Source organism: Ziziphus jujuba, chromosome 6 (genome assembly GCF_031755915.1).
Source record: "Ziziphus jujuba cultivar Dongzao chromosome 6, ASM3175591v1".
NCBI lineage: Eukaryota > Viridiplantae > Streptophyta > Magnoliopsida > Rosales > Rhamnaceae > Ziziphus > Ziziphus jujuba.
Genome location: NC_083384.1, coordinates 23140160 through 23164474, shown reverse-complemented (window position 1 = coordinate 23164474; position 24315 = coordinate 23140160). Strand labels below are relative to the sequence as shown.

General features: G+C 28.1%; 1 protein-coding gene across 1 annotated transcript; it reads right to left on the bottom strand.

Annotated features, from left to right (window-relative positions):
• Window positions 1-4806: 4806 nt before the first annotated feature.
• Window positions 4807-9074, bottom strand: LOC107403720 (monocopper oxidase-like protein SKU5). The gene is made up of 9 exons (XM_016010635.4): window positions 8589-9074; window positions 8181-8290; window positions 7789-8059; window positions 7548-7686; window positions 6806-7172; window positions 6145-6510; window positions 5977-6055; window positions 5305-5504; window positions 4807-5221 (listed from the first exon to the last, which is right to left on the bottom strand). The coding sequence occupies exons 1-9, from the start codon at window positions 8727-8729 to the stop codon at window positions 5119-5121; spliced, it is 1776 nt and encodes a 591-aa protein (XP_015866121.1). The 5' UTR covers window positions 8730-9074; the 3' UTR covers window positions 4807-5118.
• Between the last annotated feature and the right edge of the window lie 15241 nt (window positions 9075-24315).

Genomic DNA, 24315 nt, shown 5'->3' with positions numbered 1-24315 from the left:
AAGAATTCTATCTCAAAAATAGATTCTAAATATTATTGAAGGTGATTTCTCATTGAAAATAAGCCTTTAAATAGGCTTTTAAATAACAAAATTTGACTACTACCTTTTAAATAACAAAATATTATTGAAGGTGATTCTAAATATTTGGACCCCAATTTTTAAAAACTTCCACATTGCATTTAAACTATCATTTTATAATAGTTCTATACAATAAATAATATCATTCAAAATTTGGATGAAAAAAGCTACAATTGTAAGTCCCATATCTTCTAATGAAGGATATTTTCCTATAAAAACAATTTCGTTTATTAAATTAATTAGACTGGATTAAATAGAATTATTTTAAGTCTTTTCTAATTAAATTAAACTATGCGTTCAATAAATAGTTATTGCATAATTTTTAAAAAAAAGAAAAAGAATCATATATCAATAATCGATAGTGTTTTTATTAAAGTAGAAATGAATATCATGGGGTTTTAATAAATAATTAACCCTTTTTTTTTTTTTTCAAATGCTTTTTGAAGGCATGTAACTCGAAAATATAGCTTTAATTTTCCACCTAAACGTTTTATGGTGTGCAGTTGTTAAAATTGTACTAAAGTGAGAAGAAAAAAATTACGATCTAGGGTGTAATGTGAAAATTTTTAAACGTTAAGGTGCAAAATGAAACTCTCATGATTTAAGGATGCAAAGCGTATGCAATCCTCTCTTATTTGTATCTTTTACTTTTGAAGTGGGTTTCCATCATCAAAAAAACAATCATATTGCTGATATTCCATTATATCAGTAGTGACAACTAGAATTTTTGTTTTTCTAAGTCAAAGAATGGATTCAAATTATTACACTATTGTATAGAAAATAATAATGATAATAAAGAATATGCATTGTGATTGGTGAATGGTGATGAATATCCATAATTGTAGGGTCAAAAAAATGAAGCTTTATAGCTGATAAGAGTGACATGTAAAGTTAGAAATACATATTATATGTGTATATATATGCATAGGATGCGAGCTAGCATTAGCAAAAAGGCTAATTTGACACTCCCAATATGTAACACTATTTGTAATGAAGAAGATGTGGGAAGATTAACTACTGAAACCTCTGTAAAAAGTTTCCTCCAATATCTGAACTTTTATCCCTCCATTTCACTTCAAAAAAAGCATGACATCTTTAAGCAAATTGCAATCTCCAACTCCAACATGCCAACCTCTCAACCAGCACCACCAGCACTGCCTTTCCAGCTTTTTTGTAAAAAGCACTTATTACCATGTTAAAAGATGCGTCCATAAACTCTACCCATTCTTTCTTCCACTTACATTTAGACATTTATATATATATATATATATATATATATATATATATGTATAGATATAGATATAGATATAGATATATATATATATATATATTTATGCATGCTATAAATTATTTAGATCCTAAACTTGTGAACTTTTTTTCTTCTTTTTTTTTTTTTTTTCCTTCTTCTTCTTCTTCTTTTTTTTTTTTTTTTTTTTTTTTTTTTGGGGGGGGGGGGGGGGGGAAGGGATGTAAAGCATGTCATTGAAAGAAATTATTTAGATCCTAATTGGCATATGTTGTTTAGGCTTTTAAAGCTCAAAATTAGCTCTGAGACTGCTTGAACAATTTTCTTTTAAAAACAAAAAATTAGGTGTTCAAAAAAGGTTAGAATCAAAGTCACTTAAAATTTAGCTTCTGAAAAAAGTTCTTTTGTAGAAGAATAATTAAAAGTTATCCCATAAAAAGAGCCTTAAAAAACTCATCCTACATAAATCCCTCTCAATCTCAAAAAAAAAATGTTGGATATATGAATTCATTTGTGAAACCCATATAGGTCTGATATATAATAGATCTACTGAATAATTTCTCAAACACCGGAAAGATTCGAAATCTCTTTAGTGTAACCAATAATTTGGGTAATCCTTTCTTTGAAGCGGCCTCTATTGATACGTTGACAGGTTGATTATGAGGAATAAAGTGCCAATCCAGGTGCAGGCTCTAGCTTCAACAGGACAATGGACATTAACTAGATATACACAATATTAAGAAATGAGGTCTAAGAATGAAGAAGGGATAGAATTAATAAGTCATTGAAAGTGCAATTTACTCAACTGTTTAATTTATGTTTTTAACCTTATCAAATATAAAATTATTTGAAACCCATATGATATAGAAGAGGTTTTGAAATTTGGTTCCAAAAGTGATAACCAATATCTAAAGACACGAGCAGATCTTTTTGAGCTCGTTTCAGCTAGAAAATGGATTTGATATTTGTATATCTATTTAATATTTATTATTACCCCTCACTTATATATCATTTTGGTTTTTATAAGTGTTTAATTATTTTAAACGAACGATGATGTGATTTAACCTAAGTTTCTAAAATTTAAAACTTTGACATCATCTTAAATCAACATGTATTTAAAAAATTTAAAATGATAAAAAAAAACAAACCTAATAATATATATCAAATTTATTTTACAACACTAGCAATCTGAACGATATTGAAAAGGTTTCAATGAAAGGGATAATATTAAGAAACGAGGTCCAATTACTGAATAAAACATTTGAAAGGCAATTTGAAACCCGTATGATCTGCAAGAAGCTTTGGATTTGGATCTCAAAATGATTAGTTCCTCTAGTCTTCTAGATAGTCTCCCTTCAATTAAGGCTGACCCAATATCAGTGTATATGACCCGATACTGGGCTGTCGAGTTTTGACCACCTAACATTGTTTGGCAGGACATGAAATGATCAATAAAGGGAACTTCTATTTACTCCTATTAAAATATCTTTAACTTAATATCCTATGTGATGTTTGGCTTTTCGCAACCAAATATTTGCAAAAGAACAATTTTAAATTTTTTGGTAATATAAATCTGAACACTCTTAATGCAAAATATATAGAGTCATTCTTAGTCATGTGAAAAGATTAACCCATGAATAAAAATTTCACAGTTCTTCGAGCAAAAGTTAAGAACATGTAATACCAAATTAAGTATTAATTTGTGGACCAGTCTCCAACATTGATGTGACATATATTCATGGAACATTGATCTGCAATATATTTTGTAAAATTACAACGTTTCTCAAGTGAACTGGCAACAATAAAATCCAGATGCCAACTAAGACCATGGATGCATGCGAAGCATTTGGCATTGGAACTAACTTGTTTGCATGATAGTATGTGGCGACAAATATTAATGAAGTGTAGCCAAACAATGTCCCTGCAAGTTGCAATAATAGACATAATTGGATGCGCTGAGACTAAGCTATCCTTCCAATTTGTTTTACGAAAAAGGTCATTGGGATATTTGGTACTACAACCATAAAACGTGAAAACATCACACTCAGAACGGTAGCATCCAATACACATGCGATTGAAAAGGCAAAAAGATCTCTCTTTTTCTTTTATTATTATTATTTTTTTTTTTTTGATTTTTTAACCCAAGAAAAAAGTAGGGAAAATGAGCATGCAGTTACACCTACCCGCATTTTCATGAACAATATCTCTTTCACATATTTGTGTAAATGTTGCATTTGCACCATTTTAGTTTTGTTCTTGTTTTATTTAAATTTCATATTTTTTACATTCATTATTTTTTTCCTTTTAATTTTTAAAAATTATCAAATGAGATTAATCATTTAATTTTTATCAATTTTTACCGGTTAATTTTGACAATTAAAGTAAAAATTGTTTTTTCATAATGTATTTTATTTTTATAATGTTATTTAATCATAAAATACAGATTTTTAAATTCCTTTTACCCTTTAATTGTTAAAAGTAATTAGTAAAAAAAGTAAAAAGGGACAAATTTGCTTGTTTTGATATATATATATATATATATAGAAAATTGAATGGAGATTAAAGATTTTTACAAAATATGGGATTAAATGAAATTATGATAAAACTAAAAGATTGTTTTAAATGAAATTTATTCTCTCTCTCTCTCTCTATATATATATATATATAGTCCGTCTATAGTGCGGACGGTCCTCATGCGGATCACAGTATTGGTGACGGTTTTTCATAGTATTGGTAACGATTTTCTAAAAAACCGCCGTTAATACTATGAAAAATCGTCACTAATACTGCGGTCTTCATGCAGACCATCCTCACCATAGAATTTCCGTATACATATATAAATATCTTATGAGGTGTATATATATACACTTAAGTATCTTATGAGATTACCCTTATAATATTACACTAAAATTTTTAATTACAGCTGTTAAATTTGTTAAGATTGTTTAACTGGACTAAGATCTATAGATTTTTAATATTAAATTATAAGATTGATCTAATATAAAAGCTGATTTTATATATATATATATATATATGGGGGGAGTTCCGATCAAATCAAGATGTCTTCATTTTTATAAAATGTGAATACACGTCATGTACACAATTATTATTCATTTTGTTAAAATCATGACATCCTTATTAGAGTAGAATATAATATTTTATATATATGTATCTATATATATATTTATATATTTTGGTAATTAATATATATGTATATATTCGAATGGGAATTCAGTATCATTCTCAAAAGAGACCGAGTGTTCCCTCGAGGATATGTAAATATTCCACCTTAAAAAGGCAATTTTTTTTAAATATATGCGTTGCTAGTGGCACTTACCACACCACATGCTCCTTCAAAATGAATAAATGATTGGAGGTCAATTATCTATGTCTTAAAGAACAAGGCTTTTTTTACATTTCCTATTTCATAAGAACATTGGAATTTCTAAAATATACAAACTTTTGCATTGTTAGAGGATAAATCTAGGAAAGATGCATTGTATTTAATTGATGATGAATTGTCATTAGTACAGAAGTTATAGGTAATAAAAGAATGATAGAAAACCCAATAAATTAAACCGGGGAAGCCGGGGACTATTTGGAACAACTTTGACAGAGAAAAGAATGCATGTCAAAATCACTGAACATTCTTATCAACAAGGCTAAACTTACAAAGACCTAAACACACACACAATCACAAACCTCACTAACAACCCAGGAAGGATATGACAGAACATTTGAGGAGAAACTCCAAGAAAAAAATAAATTAATAAATAAAAAAGGGTAAAAACCTTCTAGTAGATAATGGGAATCGCAGCACAAATGATCATCAGCAGAGTGAACAACTTTGATATATTGCCTGTGATTGGTGTTCCAAATGAAGTAATATGCTGTGGCCTGCATAAAGGAAAATAAAATATAAATGGAAATGTAAAACCATCAAATAAGCGAAATGGAAGTGTTTGATATGTTCTACATACTTCTGCAATTTGCTGAGAGCGCCGCAAAAGAGGGCATTATCTGGTATGGGCAACTCGGTCTTGTTGGTAGCTTCGGGATTTACAACCCTAACATATGTTTCTTGGCCAAGATACCAAGAGTCAAGGTTTTCAGTTCTGAGGTTCCAGACGCCAACATTGTCAAGAGATATCAAAATCGCTGTCCATGCTCCAGGATAAACCTATGAAATGAATCTAATCAGAAAGTTTGTTGATGGGCAATATTTTTAAAATGGGAAATGAAATAAATGAATCTTCCGAGGGGGTTAATTGGATTGAACATATTTATCAAAATTAGAGAAAACATTTCAAAGCAGTTATTAGAAATATATAAATGAATGAACTAATCTTCTCAAGTAAACTAAATATGTTCCTGAATAAATTAAAACCACCACAACCATATGAACATCAAGGTAAATGATTAAATATGACTAACTCGAAACAAGAGAATCTCCTTGTTAATCTAAAATGTTAACCAACTAATGCAGTGGCCTGAATCACCGACTTCATAAGCAACAAATACAAAACTGTTTTACACATCACATTCTACGTTAAGCCAATGGAAAAAACAACTGACAGTAGAAACAAGAATCACAAGACGCGGATAGACACACTAACTAGCATTTACTAAAGAAGAATTATTTCTGAATCTACCTGTGTCGTGGTGCGAGCTATTCCATCCCACTTATTATATGTGCCCCTGCTATTCTCCGTCCACTCACCATAATCCATCCTGCAAGCAATCATGCTTCATTGTAAAAAGTATTCTTCTCATAGGCATGTTAATATGATGAAATTGTAAAGAAGAAACAAAAATCCTACCCCACAACGAAAAAAGCATATCCATCCATGTGATAGCTCTGCATCTTGGTCTCATTGTTCTGTAGTATGACTTCCATAAATCCCCTAAAAGTTCCATTAATCACTGATGTTCCCATCCGAGGTGGACCTGTAAGTGGCCTAGTAGGAAAATCAAGCTTATATACTCCCTTCACTTTATACCAGTCAGCAAGCCTGATTGGTGTGGAAGGATTGACAAATGAGATCCCACTAAGAGTTGCTCGTCGTTTCCCATTAATCACCACTGGTGGCTTGTTTTTTAACACATAGACATCAGTCACATTGATTGAACCATATCTAAAAGACCCTTGCGGATTAGGTCGTGCACCACTTGCTGATACATTCCATCTGCACAGTTAGACAACAGAATCCTAAAAAAAGGAGAATTTATAAATATATGCAAACTGTGATGGTAATTTTTCGTTTCAAATTACTTTAGATTTTGACCAAATTCATGAGTTTAGTTTTTTCACAAGTGAAGCTAACTTTATCAACAAACAAACCATATAGATAAGAAATTCTTGACCTGTTTACAGCATAATGCTCTAAAAGTTGGAATCAAATTAAAAGCTAATAAAATTTAGAAATTTATGACATACAAAAACACACTCTACTAATGAATTGGGAAAATATTTGAACAAACCTGATAGACCTCGCCTGGTTCATTGAGAAGGTTTTGTCAAACTCATCATTTGGCGCTTCAGGGAGGGGGCCAGCTGCCTTTCCTTTGGAATTTGAATAGTGTAAGATGGCAACACCAGTAACCCTTTTCCAAACTGATTCATTCACAAATCTAGCACTAGCTACCACGTAGTAATCACTACTTGCATTCTGATCCATTGTTACCAAAAAGGAATAGGATTGCCCAACGTGTATATCTAAGCTAGTATAATTTTGTTGCACTGTATATGATCCCTCTGACTCTGCTAGAAGCAGATTGTGGTTTTGGATCCTGAAATTCAGACTGGTTGATATTCCAACATTATGAACACGGATACGATAAGTTCTTCCTGTCCAACACCATGTCATTGTCATTGAAAGTTTTGACAGTTCAACCACAACAAATATGGAACATCATCAATAAGTAAAATATTTACCTAAGAAATAACTTGGCAGCCCACAAGTAAATTTAAGCATGAATATCCTATTACAGTAAAATAGCATTTATAATACAAAATATAAATTCCATAGAAGCCGCTTCTTTGTGTCTCATGGAAAACTCAAAGGACTAAAGAGCAATGGCCTTCTTTCACACAAGAAACCCGAACATGAATAACAAGTTAAAGATTTATGCTTATCTTTCACGATTCAACCAAGGACTTGGAAGAATTAAGCAACGATCACATTAGGAAAAAAAACATGGCTGCAGTTATAAATACACTCACCTGGGTGTACATCAAATGTTGTATAATCAATGCCATCTGGGACAAGAGTATCGTTGTATCTATAAGGACCCTTTCCATTAATAAGAACTCCATCTGGCATCCCAAGATCTTTTCCAGCATCAAGGGTCTTCCTCAAAGCCTATATTCCAAAAGGTACCATTATCAAACACTTAACGTACAATCTTAAAACCTCCATTTTTGCGCATAACATGAAAGTTTGAGAATCCACTGAATAAATTACCGTATGGTTCCTAGTGTACCAATCACCAATCAAAATTGTTATATCCCCAGCTGGAGTGTCAAATGGAATAGGAATAATGGCACGGTTGTTTATAATAAAGCCACCAAATCCACCAGCCGCTCTCTGAAAATTGAGAGACGGAAAGTAGAAGAAGCTTCCAATCTGGTCCTTAACCTGAAAATTATACGTCCAGTTCCACTTCGGCGGAATTGGACAGTTGGTACCAAGAACTCCATCTTGCCATGAACTTCGTCGTTGCTGAATTCCCGCCCTATCATACAAATCCAATTTCAAACACTCAAATCTCTATACCAACTACACATAAATATTTTATTTAAAATGCAAATTATTTCCAACAAATCCAAATGCACATTATCACCGACAAATCCTACCAAGTAATGAGGAGATTCTCATCCAATTTGTTCCGAACATTGACAGCAACATTGTTGTTAGTAGTCACATTAATAGTAGGACCTGGAAATTGCCCATTAATGGCAATAACCTGCAAGGTAATACAGATATAGAAACAATTATAAAAACCTTATAGCCATTTCCACTGAAACTTCAGCTTTTGGAGGAAAAAGGGGGGAAATTAAGCACATTCATTAGATCTGGAGCTAAAAAATTGAACTTTTTAAAATCCAAAGGCAACCCTTTTCTCAAAGATGAAAACTAAGCAACCCCACATGAAAAGTTTAGCAGAAAGTAGTGAAAGGAAGTACGAGTGAGAGTGAGAGAAAAAAACATAAAAAAAATAAAAAATAAAAAAACAGAGAGATCTGAGGAATGAGAAACAGAACCTGTTGAGGAACACCCAGTGGTGAAGCAGTAATGTAAGAAACCTCGAAATTGTAGTTGACAAACGGATCCGCAGCAAAACAGAAGCTCACAAATACACAAATGTGAATAATAAGCACAGTCAAAAAGCTCCAGAAAGCCATTTCCAATACTTTTTAAAATGTGTATTAACGGATTTAAAGCCGATTTTTTTTCTCTGCGTTTTTTTTACATTATCAGAAAGAGAAAGAAGAAGAAGAAGAAGAAACCAGGACCTCTAAAGAGTGACACACAGAGGCAGAGAGAGAGAGAGAAAGAGAGACAGAGTGCGAGAGAACGGCTAATTTTTTTCTTTTCTTTTTTACTTTTATCATGTGCAATTCTTTTGGGGCTTAGTTAAGAGAGAGAAAACCCTGGTTGGTCTTTGAGTTTCTGATACCTAAGCCAAGCTTTTGTCGGTCACCGGTAACCATTCGTATATTTATCAGAAATGAATTGGCATTTTTAGGGTGAAAAAAGTAAGAGAGAGAAACAGAGTAAAAGAGTGAGTGACAACCAGTAGCCAGTTCACACTTTGAAACTAGAAGAATACAACTCACCCTAAATAGTAAATACCCACACGCTTATGCCCTTTAATTTGACTGTTGTCTGTCTGAAAAAAAATAAATAAATAAAAATAAAATAAAAGTACCAGATAAAGAGAACCAATAAATCCCTACAACGTTCAGATCCTCCTGAAAGCTCCACATGATTGCCAGCAGTGAAACATTGTCTACGAGTGGACCCCCCATCATAAATGTAAGGGTGGGGGGAACACAGTGTTGGTTGGATAACACTAGCTAGTGACCGTTTGATTGTGAACAATTTGATTTAGGATGTATTTTTCTTCTTTTTTTTTTGTTTTCCTGACTGATGTAGAAATTTCACCTACTAGCCGTCTGATTGTAATATTGTGCTGTTTGACTGAGAATCTGATACTGGGTTGCATATTGGAGGATGATAGAGTGTCGGGGAGCAAAACAAAATGACTAACCGAAACCTGAATTTGTTCAAAACTTTTTTACCTCGAGATGCCAAATCTGCTGCTCAATTTTCATTTGCAGTCTAAGAAAGTCTTAAGATTTACCTTTTTCTTTTTTCCCTTTTTTTTTTTTTTGGTTTTTTTTTTTATTTTCTAGCGTGGCAGACATAGACAGATAAAAATGGATCACAGCCCAAAACAAAGGAAAAAAAAAAAAAAAAAAAAAAAAAGAACTTATATATAATTGTTGTACATAATATGTATAAGAGTTGTGCCTCCTAGCCGTTGTATAGAAGTTGTGTATTAGAGTTGTACCTACTTTTTTCTTCTGAAATTAAGGTAGAGATTAGAGAGAGTAATAGCTGGGCTAGACCACCTAATTACCCAATTAAGTTGCCATGTAAGATAAAGACCAATAATTGGTTTTCGGTTTTTTGTTTCATTAACGTGGGATTTGGCAGGATTTTTGAGAAGTTAAAAGTGGCTTTTAAAATTAAAAAAACTGCTTTTGTAACATATTTGGCTGAAATTTTAAAAGTGTTTCATTTAATTAAAAGCTCCTTTGCTTGAAAAGCTCTTTTACAAAATCACCAAAATCATTTTCTCATTTAATGAATCTTATAAAATTTTTCTTTTGTCCTTTACGTTTGTAGGTATCAAATTAAAATTTCATTAATATCCCAAATAAATAAAAGGGTATTCCCCTTATTCTATTTCTACAGTTAATTTAATATAGATATGTATAGTGTATAATTTATTATCTGTTATTATGTATTCATGTTTTTCAATTTACAAGTATTATTTCTTGTATTAAAAAAATAATAATAATCATTATCAATATGATAGTAGCTTTTAACATATACATACCAAACAGATATAAAAACTCTTCTACAGTAGGAAGCTCTTTCAGAAAATAATTTACAAATACCAATTCAAAAGCTCTGGCTTCTACTTCTCTTCTATTATTGCTCAAAAGCAAAATTAGAAGTTATGACAAATCGACCCTAAATATGCTATTTCTAATAATGTTACTGGAATCTGAATGGAGAAATGGCCTAATGGCAACTACCTTTAATGATGGATGAAAGTTTGATCATTTGATTCCTTCACAAAAGCTTGTTCTTTTTTTTTTTTTTTTTCAAGTTATGACTAGTTGACATTGGATTACATATATCAATATAATTGGAATTTGGTAGCGAGTCTTTTACCAATTTAAGAATATAATAATAACATGTTGCGAAGAAAATAACAATTTTCATTACTTTATTGAAAATAGAAAAATAAAAATATATATTGAAATAAAAGTTAATATCTCAGTGTGCAAATTGAAATTGGAATTAAAACTTCTATTTATTTATGGAATTAAACAGTTTATGTTAATTACCTAAAAGCACTATAATAAATAAAACTATCAAGACAAATAACATAGCATAGAAATTAATGTGTTTGGAATAGACAGCATATTAGGAATTAGAAAATAAAAAAGAGAGTGTTAAAAATTAGCATCCTTTTACAGAAAAATAATTTATGGATAACTATTAAAGTACCAATTATATATATACAAAACAGTACTAGGACCCTATAAGTCCCATTAACTATAAATTCTTTTGATAAGATTTTTTTTTTATATATATATAAAATAAAAAAAATAAAAAAAAACATAGATGAGAATTCAAATGGGTAATCATTGTCTTAAAAAACAGTAGTAAATTGTCTCATAAGGATATTTGATTCTACCATATCAATAAAGCTTTAGGTAAATTAAAATCCTCTTTTTTTTTTCTTTTTTTCTTTTTTTCTTTTTTAATTATTACAAGAAATTCCTAATTTAAAAAGAAAAGAACATCTCTTAAACATATAATGTCAAAAATATAAATATGAGAAACATATAATGAGCCCACCTCATTCGATTTGAATCCCTCACTTAGTAAATAAATGTAAATAGTATATAGAGTATTTATTGGACAAAACATTGTCATACGCAAAGATTTTGAAAATGATATTAAATAACACACCCATAACTTGAATTTTTGGCCATTCATTTAAATAATCATAAATTTCTCTATCCATCTAATTTAATTCTTTCACTTCACCACAGTTCCAAAATTTCAAGCTCCATATCTATCAATGATAATGACGTGTTATCAGTAAAGCTAGTCTTTTTGCACTATTAAGTTTCTCTCCTTAAAGATAGAAAATTACAAATATGAAGAAAATAATAAAATTTAAAAAAATCAAAATATATGGAACATGCATTGGTGGAATTTCTATGAGTCACTCCAAGCCTAGCCCCAGCGAATGAACATGCCAACTCACCGTTAATCATATTCATATATGTGTGTGTGTGTGTGTGTGTGTGTGTGTGTGTGTGTGTGTGTGTGTGTGTGTGTGTGTGTGTGTGTGTGTGTGTGTGTGTGTGTGTGTGTGTGTGTGTGTGTGTGTGTGTGTGTGTGTGTGTGTGTGTGTGTGTGTGTGTGTGTGTGTGTGTGTGTGTGTGTGTGTGTGATGTTTTTACAGTACAAACCGTTTGCATGCGAACCCACATCTTTGAAGATGATTTTTGGAAAAATTCTTAGTAAAAGTGTCTCCGTGTAATAGCATTGACGATGATTTTTTCAAAAATCGTCGTTAAAAATACGGATTCACATGCAGACAATCCACACCGTAGACTAATCTTGTATGTATGCATGTATGTATATATAAGATTTCATATATATATATATCATATGTATGTATGTATGTATGTATATACATAATGTAGGAATTTTGTGAATAGAAATTTTAAATATTAGTTATTTATTTGGTTGCCAAATTATTTAAAACATTTGAAATTTTATTTAAAAAATTAAAAATAATAAGAAATAAGAAATAATATTTTAGTGAAAAAACATAACTTGAGAGTGAAAATGTATCTTTTATTGGAAATTAAACAAGTTTTAATGCTTCCTATATTTTGAAGCATTAAGTTTCTTTATAATAGATGCAATTTTTCCTATAAATAACAATGATTTTGTACGACTGAAAGATAAAAAAAAAATATATATATATATATATATATTCTTTATTATTATATTTTTATCATTCATTCATATAGAACACACAAAAAAAAAAAAAAAAAACAAACAAACAAACAAACAAACAATGTAGATTAGGAGACATTCACCATATATTAGACAGTTAAGTATCAGTGCAGGACGAAAGTTATTTTAAAGCTAAAGAATCAAATTCTTACCTCGACTAAAATTTACAAGTTTTTCTATCATCTTTTTATTATATGTGTATTTGGTATTTATGTATTTTGCAATAGAACTAGAAACCATATTTGAATAACAATCTTAAGATGATTTTCGTGTTTCGACTGTTCCTCTAAGTTCATCCTGTTGGAAAATTTTCTTGTTTTTCTTTCATAATTTTTCTAATTGTGTTTGTATATGTTGTGAATAATCTTGTTTCTTAATTTCACCAAATAGTAGTTCTTACTTAGCGCCTTAGATTTGCTTATGAAATTTTTACTGATTGGTTTGGACTTTCTAATATCTTTGTGATCCTGAGTGTGTCACGATCCAAATTTTAATAATTTTGATTGCATGGTATTTTCAATTAGTGCCATATTTATACATTGTTTCTAGTTTATCATCACACACACACACATATATGAATATATATATATATATATATATATATATTATTCATACCTTCTATATTATTTGCCTTTATATATACTGTTTAAATTAATTAATAAATTGATTAATTTATTCAAGATTTATGCTTTCTTTCTTTAAGTCAAGTCTTATTTGTACTTTGTCTTCTTTTAATAGCCAATTGAAATGTGTTATATATACATACTTAAATATTTTGTTTGTGCTTCATCTATTCCGATTCATTATTATACAATTATATATATATATATATATATATATATATTTTCGGTTTATTATATAGATATATTTATATGAACCTGTATCTAGTATAAGTAATATATATATATATATATATTATTGATATATATTAATATTGTTTGACATCAGTTAGTGCAGTGAATCTAATGTCTTCAATGGTTTCTTGTTAGTTTTGGTTTTATGTTTTAATTGATTTTTCTTTGACAAAATTATATATATAAATATATATATATATATATATGAGGATTTTATGGTGCAGATGTTCGCATCTTGTTATGGTGTGGATGTCATCAAATATGATGGTTTAAAGAAACTGTCACCTTTGTGTAAGCAAAGTAAAAAATTCAAAAATGTCGTCTTTGAGAACGTCTGTACCATAATAAGATACGAACGTCCGCACCATAGAAAGCCTATATATATATATATATATTCATAGGCTTGTAAACTTATTTACATTCAATTTTGTTCTCTACATACTTTGATTTTTGGATCTTTAATTTGCATAATATATTTTGGATACTTTATATTGTGCAAAGTTCTTAAAATATACTTTTGAAAGTAACTTGGTCTATAACTTTGTTAACAGACAAATGGCAAATATATGCCCAAATTCTATCCTTGCTCATGTGAATCATGAAGAGAAGCTCGTAAAGTTCAGTGGTGCAAATTTTAAAAGATGGCAACAAAAGATGCTCTTTTATCTCACAACTCTAAATTTGACAATATTTTTGAATAAAAAGGCTCTCATCCTTAATGAGAATGAAATAGATAGGACAACTATAACAGCGGTAGATGCATGAAAACATGAAGATTTTCTATGCAAGAACTACATTCTCAATGGTTTGGACAACACAATGTATAATGCGTATAATCCAATTGAGACTTCCAAAGAACTTTGGGAATGCTTAGATAAGAAGTATAAAACTAAGGATACTAGCATGAAGAAATTTATGGTTGGAAGGTTTCTTAATTTCAAAATGGAGGATTCTAAAACTGTTATGAACCAAGTACAAGAACTCCAATTAATTCTTCATAAAATACATACTAAAAAGATGACTTTGAGTGAATCTTTTCAAGTTGCTATTGTGATAGAAAAGTTGTCACCTTCTTTGAAAGATTTCTAGAATTATTTAAAACATAAACTTAAGGAACTAAGTCTTAAGATCTAATTGTTTGCCTTTGAATTGAAGAAGACAATCGAAGCTCTGAAAAGAAGATTAAAACTCATTACCTAGAAGCCAAAGCCAACGTGATTGAGAAAGGACAAAAAAATGGGAAAAAAAGAAAGCATTCTGGGCAAAATAAAAGCCAAGGAAATGCAAAGAAATTTAAGGGAAAATGCTTTGTGTGCAATAAGCAAGGTCATTGTGCAAATGAATGTAGAAATTGGAAAGCACAAAGTGACAACAAGAAAAATAAATCTGAACATCTAAGGTTGAAGGCCAAGGGAAAATAGTTCTGAAGATGACATCCGGCAAGGAACTTACTCTTAACAATGTTCTTCATGTATCTAAAATAAGAAAAAATCTAATTTCTAGATCTTTGCTTAATAAAAATGGATTTAGGTTAGTCTTTACGGCTGACAAATTTGTACTCATTAAAAATAGGATGTATGTTGGAAAGGGATATTTAACTGATGATCTATTTAAAATGAATGTACTTACTATTGTATCTTTTATTAATAATAATAAAGTTAATTCTTTTTCTTATATTATGGAGTCATTTAATTTATGACATGGGAGGTTGGGACATGTAACTTATGATACACTACACAAATCAATTAACATGGACTTATTATCTAAATTTGAGATTGACTTTAATCATAAATGTGAAACATATGTAGAAGCTAAATTAACTAGAATCCCATATCAAAATGTGCAAAGGAGTATAAAACTTCTAGAATTAATCCACATTGATACATGTGATTTAAATTATATACAAACTAGAGGTGGAAAAAAGTATTTTATTACTTTTTATAGATAATTGTACAGGATATTGTTATGTTTATTTATTGCGAAGAAAAGATGAAGCAAATGAAATGTTTAAATATTATAAAAATGAGGTAGAAAATCAACTAAGTAAGAAAATAAAAATTTTAAGGAGTGATAGAGGAGGTGAGTATGAATCACTTTTTGAGGAAGTCTGTTTAAAACATGGTATTATACACCAAACAATTGCTTCTTATTTACCACAACAAAATGATGTAGTTGAATGCACATATTGTACTTTAAAAGAAATGATGAATTCCTTATTACTTATGTCTAATTTGCCACAAAATTTGTGAGGAGAAGCTTTATTGACTTCTAGTCAAATTCAAATGAGCTATCTTATAAGAAATTAGATAAAACACTATATAAGTTATGGAAAGGTCGCACCCCGTGTACAAGTACATGAAAATGTGGGGATGTCTTGCTAATGTTGTAGTATCTTTTCCTAAAAAGATCAATATAGGACATAAAACTATTGATTGTATTTTCATTAGCTATGCACAAAATAGTAATGTATATTGATTTTTTTTTGTATAAATCTGATATGTCAGACATACATGTCAACACTATTATAGAATTGAGAACTGCATCTTTTTTTAAGATACTTTTCCTTACAAAATAGGAAAAGTAGATAGTTCACTAAAAATATCTCATGAGGATATGGATACCAGTAATCAAACTCAAAGAGATACAAATGAAGGGAAAGAGGATGAACCAATATGTAGTAAGAGAACTAAAATATTTATGTCATTTGGTCCTGATTTTATGACTTTTATTTGAAAATGAACCTCAAACCTTCAAAAAGCAATGTCACCTTTTGAAACTCTCATCTGGAAGGAAGCAATTAATAATGAAATTAATTTCATAATTCAAAATCATAGATGGGAGTTGATAGATCTTACACCTGATGCTAAACGGTTGGGTTACAAATGGATTTTTAAAAGGAGATTAAAACCATATGGCATAATTGAATATAAAGCTAAACTTGTGGCTAAAGGTTACAAGCAAAAGGAAGGCTTTGACTATTTTGAAATTTATTCACCAGCAGCTAAAATTAAATCAATTCGAATTTTGATTGCAATAGTAGCTTTGTATAATCTTGAAATACATCAAAGGGATATGAAAATTGTCTTTCTAGATGGAGATCTATATGAAACAACCAGAGGGGTTTATAGTTTCAGGACAAGAGAAGAAAGTGTGCAAAGTAGTTAAGTCATTGTATGGATTAAAACAAACACCAAAATAATAGCATGAGAAATTTGATAATGTAATGAAAACGCATGGTTTCAAAATTAATGAGTGTGATAAATATGTATATTATAAGGCATTGAAAAAAGGTATATCATGATTTGTTTATATGTAGATGGCATACCAAAAATGGATAGTAATATGAAAATTATTAAAGCTACTAAAAAGATTTGACTAATAAATTTGATATGAAAGATCTAGGTAAAGCTAATGTGATTTTAGTTGTTCAAAATTACTAAGACATCATATGGAATAGTTCTGTCACAATCCCATTACATTAAAAATGTACTTGAGAAATTTGACAAGTACAATGGAGGTCCAACAAAGACTCCTATTGACATAACTTTATACCTAGCTAAAATCATGGTCAAAATATATATCAATTGAAATACTCCAAAATTCTCGGAAGCCTAATATATATCTCAAATTGCACATTATCAGATATAGCTTATATTGTTAAGCGTTAATTAGAGTTTTAAAATAATTAAGAAATACTATGACATATGGACTACACTATAAAAGATAACATGTTATGTTAGAAGTTGTGATGCTAACTAGATATCAAACACCAAAAAAACTCAAAGTGTACAAATGGATATGTGTTTACATTTGGAGGTACTGCTATGTCATGGAAGTTTTCAAAACAAACTTGTATTGCGAGATCAACTATGAAATCTGAATTTATAGTTTTAGATAAAGCTGGAGAAGAAGTCGAATGGCTTAGAATAAAATATTTATTCTATAAATTTAATTATTCCTTTATTTAGTATATTTTTCAATTTCATAAATATTATAGAATTACATATTATTCCATTTCAAGAAAGCCATTCATTTTAAAAGTTTAAAATTCCTTTATTTTAAAGATAAACATACTTATTATATTCAAAATATATTTTAATATAGATTGATTATTTTATAATAAAAATATATAAATAACTATAAATTTTAACTTTAATTTATATTTTATCAAATTTGATTTTTTTTAAATATTAATAAACATTATATACTAAATCTTATTCAATATATTAATCCAACATATCAATAACTATTTCCTTTTTTTCCTTTTATAATTCTCATAAATAAATATTTTTATTTTATGTGAAACAATCATAAAACAATTAAAAAATATGTAATAAAACAATAAAAAATACGTAATATATATAGCTTAAAGATGACTTATGCAATATATATAGTTAACTAGTATTAATTTCCGTACGATTTACGATATATGTAATCATAATAGATAATTTTAAAAATAATATATAATAATTAATTATATTCAAATTTAATAATGAAATATGAAAAAAAAAATTTACTAAAGTATCTTATTTTTATGTATAATATAGATAATATATATATAATATCATAAATAATAATATTTAAGCTTTGATGTTATTATATATTACATGCGCGTTTACATACAAAACTTTAAATTATATTATATGTTTTATTTGTTATAAAAAAAAATTTTAAAAATCTAAAACAACAAATTAAAAATAAATAGAAAGTAAATATACTGAAACAAATAATAATAATAATAATAATAATAATATATAACAAAAATTTAAGAAAAAAACGGTTAATCTATTAAAACCATTTCAACATTACTAATTTATGATTTATCATCAAAGCTTGGAAATCTTCTAAAATTTCAGAACTCGAACTTTGAACATATACTGCATCTTGTTAGTGTTGATTTTGTTAATAAGCATTAATCTGGCTGATAATATCAACCTGTCTAGCCATATTTAAACCGTTCTAACCATATTTAAAAACATATGTAAAAGTTTTATTGTTATTAAATATATTTAAATATTAATTTTTTTTAATCTATGTCATAAAAATTTGTTAAGAATGAAAAATTTGACCTTTATATATAATACTATTCGATTATGAAATTCAAATTCAAAAGTATTTAGCTGTCTAATTTTTTCCACTTATAGAGTTCAAATTCAAATTCAAATGAATTTTTTGATTTATTGCAATAATTAATTTTCTTATATCAAATACTCATAATATAATTTAATTATATTTATTATTATTATTATTATTATTATTTTCCCAATGAGTACGTTTTTACCTTATGAAATAATTTATTTATGGTTACATATATTTTAAGAAGATTAAATAAGAAAATTAATTTTATTATTGAAATCTATATATTTTGATATTGAAATTCTATTTATTACATACCTATATATGTATATAATATCTCTTCATTTTATAATAAAATAAATATAACAAATCAACCAAAAAAATTAATGTATAGATTATAAATTTTTTTTTAAAGTTTTTAATTCTAAATTTTTTTTCTTTATTCCTTAAAAGTAATTAATTTATCTGTATTAATAAAAAAGTAAATATATTTAACTTATATGGTAAATAAAATAAGATCAAAGAATTTATTTTCAATATAAATTCTAGTTTGCCATATTTAACAATTATATTTTGAAAAAAATATCTTAAATTTTTTATTAATAAAATAAAATTGTATTATTTATGTAATTTTTTCATGTCCAAAACAAGAGATATCTTTATTATTTTCCATATAATCACATTTGTATATGTAAAAATACATTTTAATTTATTATTTTTAAAATAAAATATTATATTTTTGTCCTAATTATACACTTTTAACATTTTCTTCCTAATTAATGTTTCCTTAATCAAACATGATATATAATATTATAATAATAAAAATATATATTTTTAGATACAATCAATAAAATGATATCTCAAATAAAATAAAATAAAATAATATTATTTATATAGTTTCTTTATGTCTAAATGAAGATATTTCTTTATTATTTTCCATATAATCATATTTGTATATGTAAAATATTTAAAATACATTATATATGGAAATACACTTATTATTTTACAAATATAATATTATATATTTTATTCTAATTATACATTTTAATATTTTAAGATACAAATAATTAAAGTTAAAAAATACTATGTTATTTGATATTTTGATAAGGCCATAAATAAATAAATAAAAAAGAAAAGCTTAATTATATATTATTTTAACAAAGCCATAATTTTTAATAAATTATAATTTTTTTATTGATGATTTAAAAAAAATTAAAATGATAATATGATGATATGTAATATATATTTTATTTTTACATATTATATAAATAATTATGGATAAATATCTTAAACAAGAAAACTGAGATGGAGACCTTTAATTAAGTTGCGCAAGGAATGTTGTCCCATTTTTACGTTTGCTAGGACTCCTGTTGATATCCAGATCTAATCCCCAGTCAAACCAAAAATTAAAAATACAAATAAAGATGATATTGTCCCCCAAAAAAAATAAAATAAAAAATGACATGATATAAAAGCAACTGGTTGGGTCTGCTTAGAAAGATGGGTCACGAAAAATATTTAATTTATTTATTTAACAGTAACCTTATGTAATAAATTATTTGATTGGAGCAACTTGCCGCAAATCCGGGAGCCATTACCTCCAACAACCCGATCAACTATGCTAGAAAAGTGTATAAACTAATATATTGAGGTGCTCTGGTTCCTATTAATAAAATATTAAATATGTATATTAGGGTAATATTTTAATATTAAAGATCAAAATGCCAATAATTACTTATCCAAAAGAAAATACTAATAATTACAAATTATCGTTTTTTTAGTCATAATTAGAAATTATAGTTCTTTTAAGACAAAAAATCATGAATACTTATTAGCTAAAAAAAATTAGAAAACATTTTTATTTAATTATATATTTGTCATCATTAATAAGTACCATTAAATAATTATTTTAATTAAAAAATGGAAGAAATAAAGAGGCATAGAAGAAAACTCATTCTTAAATAGTCGCCCAAGAATATTAACAGGGGATTGGAATCTAACAATGATCAGTGTCGGTTGGCTTCACTCAGAAATAAAATAATTTAGAAATACATAATAACATAATGGAAGCTCAAAACAATGAGAAAGGCCAAATCTAGAACACTCCATTAATTTTTAATTAGTTCTTTATTTTGCTAATCTAAGATAGGATAGTTTTGAGTTTTGAATTTTAATTTTTTATTGTTTTTTATTTTATTTTTAAAGAGTATTACCATCTATTATAGTATTCTTTAATCACAATGGAGGGGTAAAATGGATCATGTGCTGTTGACCATATGTGCGATTTACTAACATTGTTTGTTTTCAGTTTTTGTTTTTATCTTATTTTATTTTATTTTATTGTGTGTAATTTATTCATGTTAAATTTTAATTAATGATAGTTATAATCTGTTAGATATCTTAAATAATTATAAATTTAAAATAAAAGAAATAAAAAATCAATACAACTTGAGGTTGCTTTTAATATTGTGTTTATGTTTTTTTTTTTTTTTGGGCATAACTCTATAAATATATATATATATATATATATATATTTGCTTCAGAATTTTATAGATAGCTTAAATATCTAACAAATTCCAATAAATATTATACATAAGCAAATTTTATAAGATCAGATAGGGGAAAAAAAAAAAAAACTGAAAATCATTTATATTACCAAACCGCACATTTTCTTTGGTCTTTTTTATTTTATTTTTTATTTTTATTTTTAAAGAGTCGGTTTATTGGCACGTTTTTGTATCGTGTCGGCATTGTATCATGTCGGCATTGCTCCATTTATTGTTTATATTATTATTTTTTGATAAAAGTTTATTGGCCTTTTTTTCTTTATTATTATTATTTTTTTAATGTTTGTGTAGACCCATTTATTTTTTATTTTTTGCGAAATATGTGCCAGGCTACCAACACATATCTGTCTAATACCAAAAAAAAAAAAAAGGAAGAAAAGGAAAATACATTTATGTCTAATTTAATTATTTATTTTAATAAATTTGATGTGTTATACAAAATGAACATAATTAATAAATTAAATTTAACATAATATATCAATCTTTATTAAATATACAATAACCTATTTGATAAAAAAAGAAACAAAAATTACATAATTAACTAACTATAAAATTTTCAAACAAAAAAACCTACAAAACTAAAAGATTATAAGAACAAGAATACATATATATATATATATATATATAGATAGATATAAATAAATCTTAAACTACTAATAATTTACTAAAGTATTATATTTATTTAAAATAAATTAATACAGAAAGGAAGAATATGAGGGAATATATATAAAACATAAATTTTGTAATTAGGACATGCATGGGCTACACTGTGGCAGGTCCATCGTGACTCATTATGGACCCATTTTTAAGGTTGGGACACAGCCCATTATTTTGGATTTATGTTATGGTTATGCCCATTCTATTACATCCCTAACTCTAGCATTCACATTATGCCAACACGAATTTCAGACAAAAATAGATAAACTCGCCCTTCTATTTGTTTTATTTTATTTTATATTTCATTGTATTTAAATTGAATATAACCAAACCATTTAAAAAAATTTCAACAAAACGAACCGACTATTCTCAGTTTGATTTGGACTTTAGCTCCTTATAAGCCCATTTTCACCTAAAAACCTTGTTTTAAATATTAAATACCTTTTATAATTTAAAATTTAAAAATATAATAAAAGTACTTTAAAAATTGTATATAGGTGTAAGTTCGAATTAATTATGGTTGAAAAGCATTTATATCAAAATAAATCATTAATAGGATAAAATCAAAACTGAATTGGTTCGGTTTAGTTTACGTCAACCCCTAGTTGAGATAGAAATCTATGCATGCTTAATGGGTGGGCAACAGTTGAACCTATTGTTATGGGTGAACTTAGCTTTTACTTATATAGCAATTCCTATATGGAGATGTTAGCTTGTGACAATAAGATCCTACATAGCACCATTATTTGATATAGCATCATCAACATTATTGGATTACAATTGAACGGTCTACCATTACAAATGATGAGATATCATGATATATGATTTTTAATATCTAATTAAACGAGAAAGAATAATCTTTACTAATCCCTTGATAGACATATCATGAGATAAATTTCAAAGATAATGTGATCTTGAAGTTTGATCAATAGTTATTCAATAAATATCAAAGAATAATGATATAATCAAGTCTCATTACAAGATTTATTAAGTATCTTAATGGTACTATAAATATAAATCACATCAACATCACTGATATGAGATTCGAAATCTCTCGATTAATTCTCTACTTCTATTAAAATATATCGGTACGGATTTGAGCATTGAAATGCCTTTGGTTGGTATCACACCGGTACTCTAAGGTTTTAAAATTATCTTTTGTAGGTTGGAGATTGAGGAGGCAGGAGGTTTGGTCGAGCTACATTTTTGCTTCAACATTTGGCTCTGGAAAGAGGGTCAAACGTTTTGCTATAGTTGAAACAATGGTAGTAGTGAGCATCTAGGAAAGTCTTTGACACAATATTCATTCCAATAGAACCCTGAGTGTAAATCTCTACCTCTTGCTAAATTAAGAGGTAAAGGTAGACCAAAGAAGGTCAAAGACCATGTTTGTTGGTTGTTGGTAATAAAGAAAAAGATCTTATCGCTCTACTCAAATTTGCAAAATAAGATAGAGAATGGCTTTAGAGAATGGCTTTGAATGTTTGGAACAGATGATCACTCAAATAAATTCACAGCAACCTCGTCTTGAAGAAAGTAAGCCTCATGAGAAGTTAGGTAGTAGTGAAAGGGAGGCCAATGCTCTAAAGAAACAATAAAAAACTAATGAGCTTGAGAAAGAACATCAATCGATGCTAGACAAGTCTGATTTAAGTCATCATCTTGATGCAAGGCATCGAGGTAACCTTGGAGATTCAACAACCTCTTGTCTCGAAGGATGATGAGACAAATCTAATTTATGTCATCACCTTGATGTAAGACATTAGGTTAGACTTGAAAGTTTGGTGAACTTTTGTCTTAGATAAAAGCAAGGCAGGATTGACCTATGTTATCACCCTAAGACAAGAAAATAAGGTCAACCTAAAGGTTCAATGGCTTCTCACCTAAAAGAAAGGGGAGCGCAAGGCTAGGAGGAGTGCTTTAATAATTAAAGGAACAAATGGATGACCTTAAAATCAATCATGGAATTAAGACAGCTGAACTTTTAGAGGAGATAGAATCTCCATTCTTTGAGGAGATTTTAAAAGCACCAATGCCTTCCCAGTTCTGTATGCACAAATTAACCCCTACGATGAAATGGGAGGTGTAGTTGAGCATTTACAATTGTATAGAATCTGAATGGAGATTCAGAAAATTTCCAATCTAGAAATTTCTGGAGTATTCCCTTTCACACGAATTGGATCATCTAGGATGTTGTTCTTGAAACCGGCATTGAAATCTATTAATTCATTCACTCAACTGAGGAACATTTTTGTTTCTCAATTTGCAGGAGAAAGACTATATATCATCTTTTCTTAGTCAAACATAAGGAAGGTGAGTCTTTCAAAGATTTAATTCTAAGGCTATGCAGGTTGAATCATACAATGATAAAGAAACTTTGATAGTTGTCATGGGAAGTATCACCACAGAGAAGTTTTCATGGAAAATTGGAGATGAACCACAAAAACATTTCTCCAATTTGCTTAATAAGGCTCAAAAATTTATTAATGGTGAAA

Coding starts and splice junctions, on each gene's coding strand:
- LOC107403720 (XM_016010635.4), bottom strand. CDS start 8,729: ATGGCTTTCTGGAGCTTTTTGACTGTGCTTATTATTCACATTTGTGTA. Junction 8,060..8,180: donor GAGAATCTCCTCATTACTTG/GTAGGATTTGTC, acceptor TTTGTATGATAG/GGCGGGAATTCAGCAACGAC. Junction 7,173..7,547: donor AACATTTGATGTACACCCAG/GTGAGTGTATTT, acceptor GGTGTTGGACAG/GAAGAACTTATCGTATCCGT.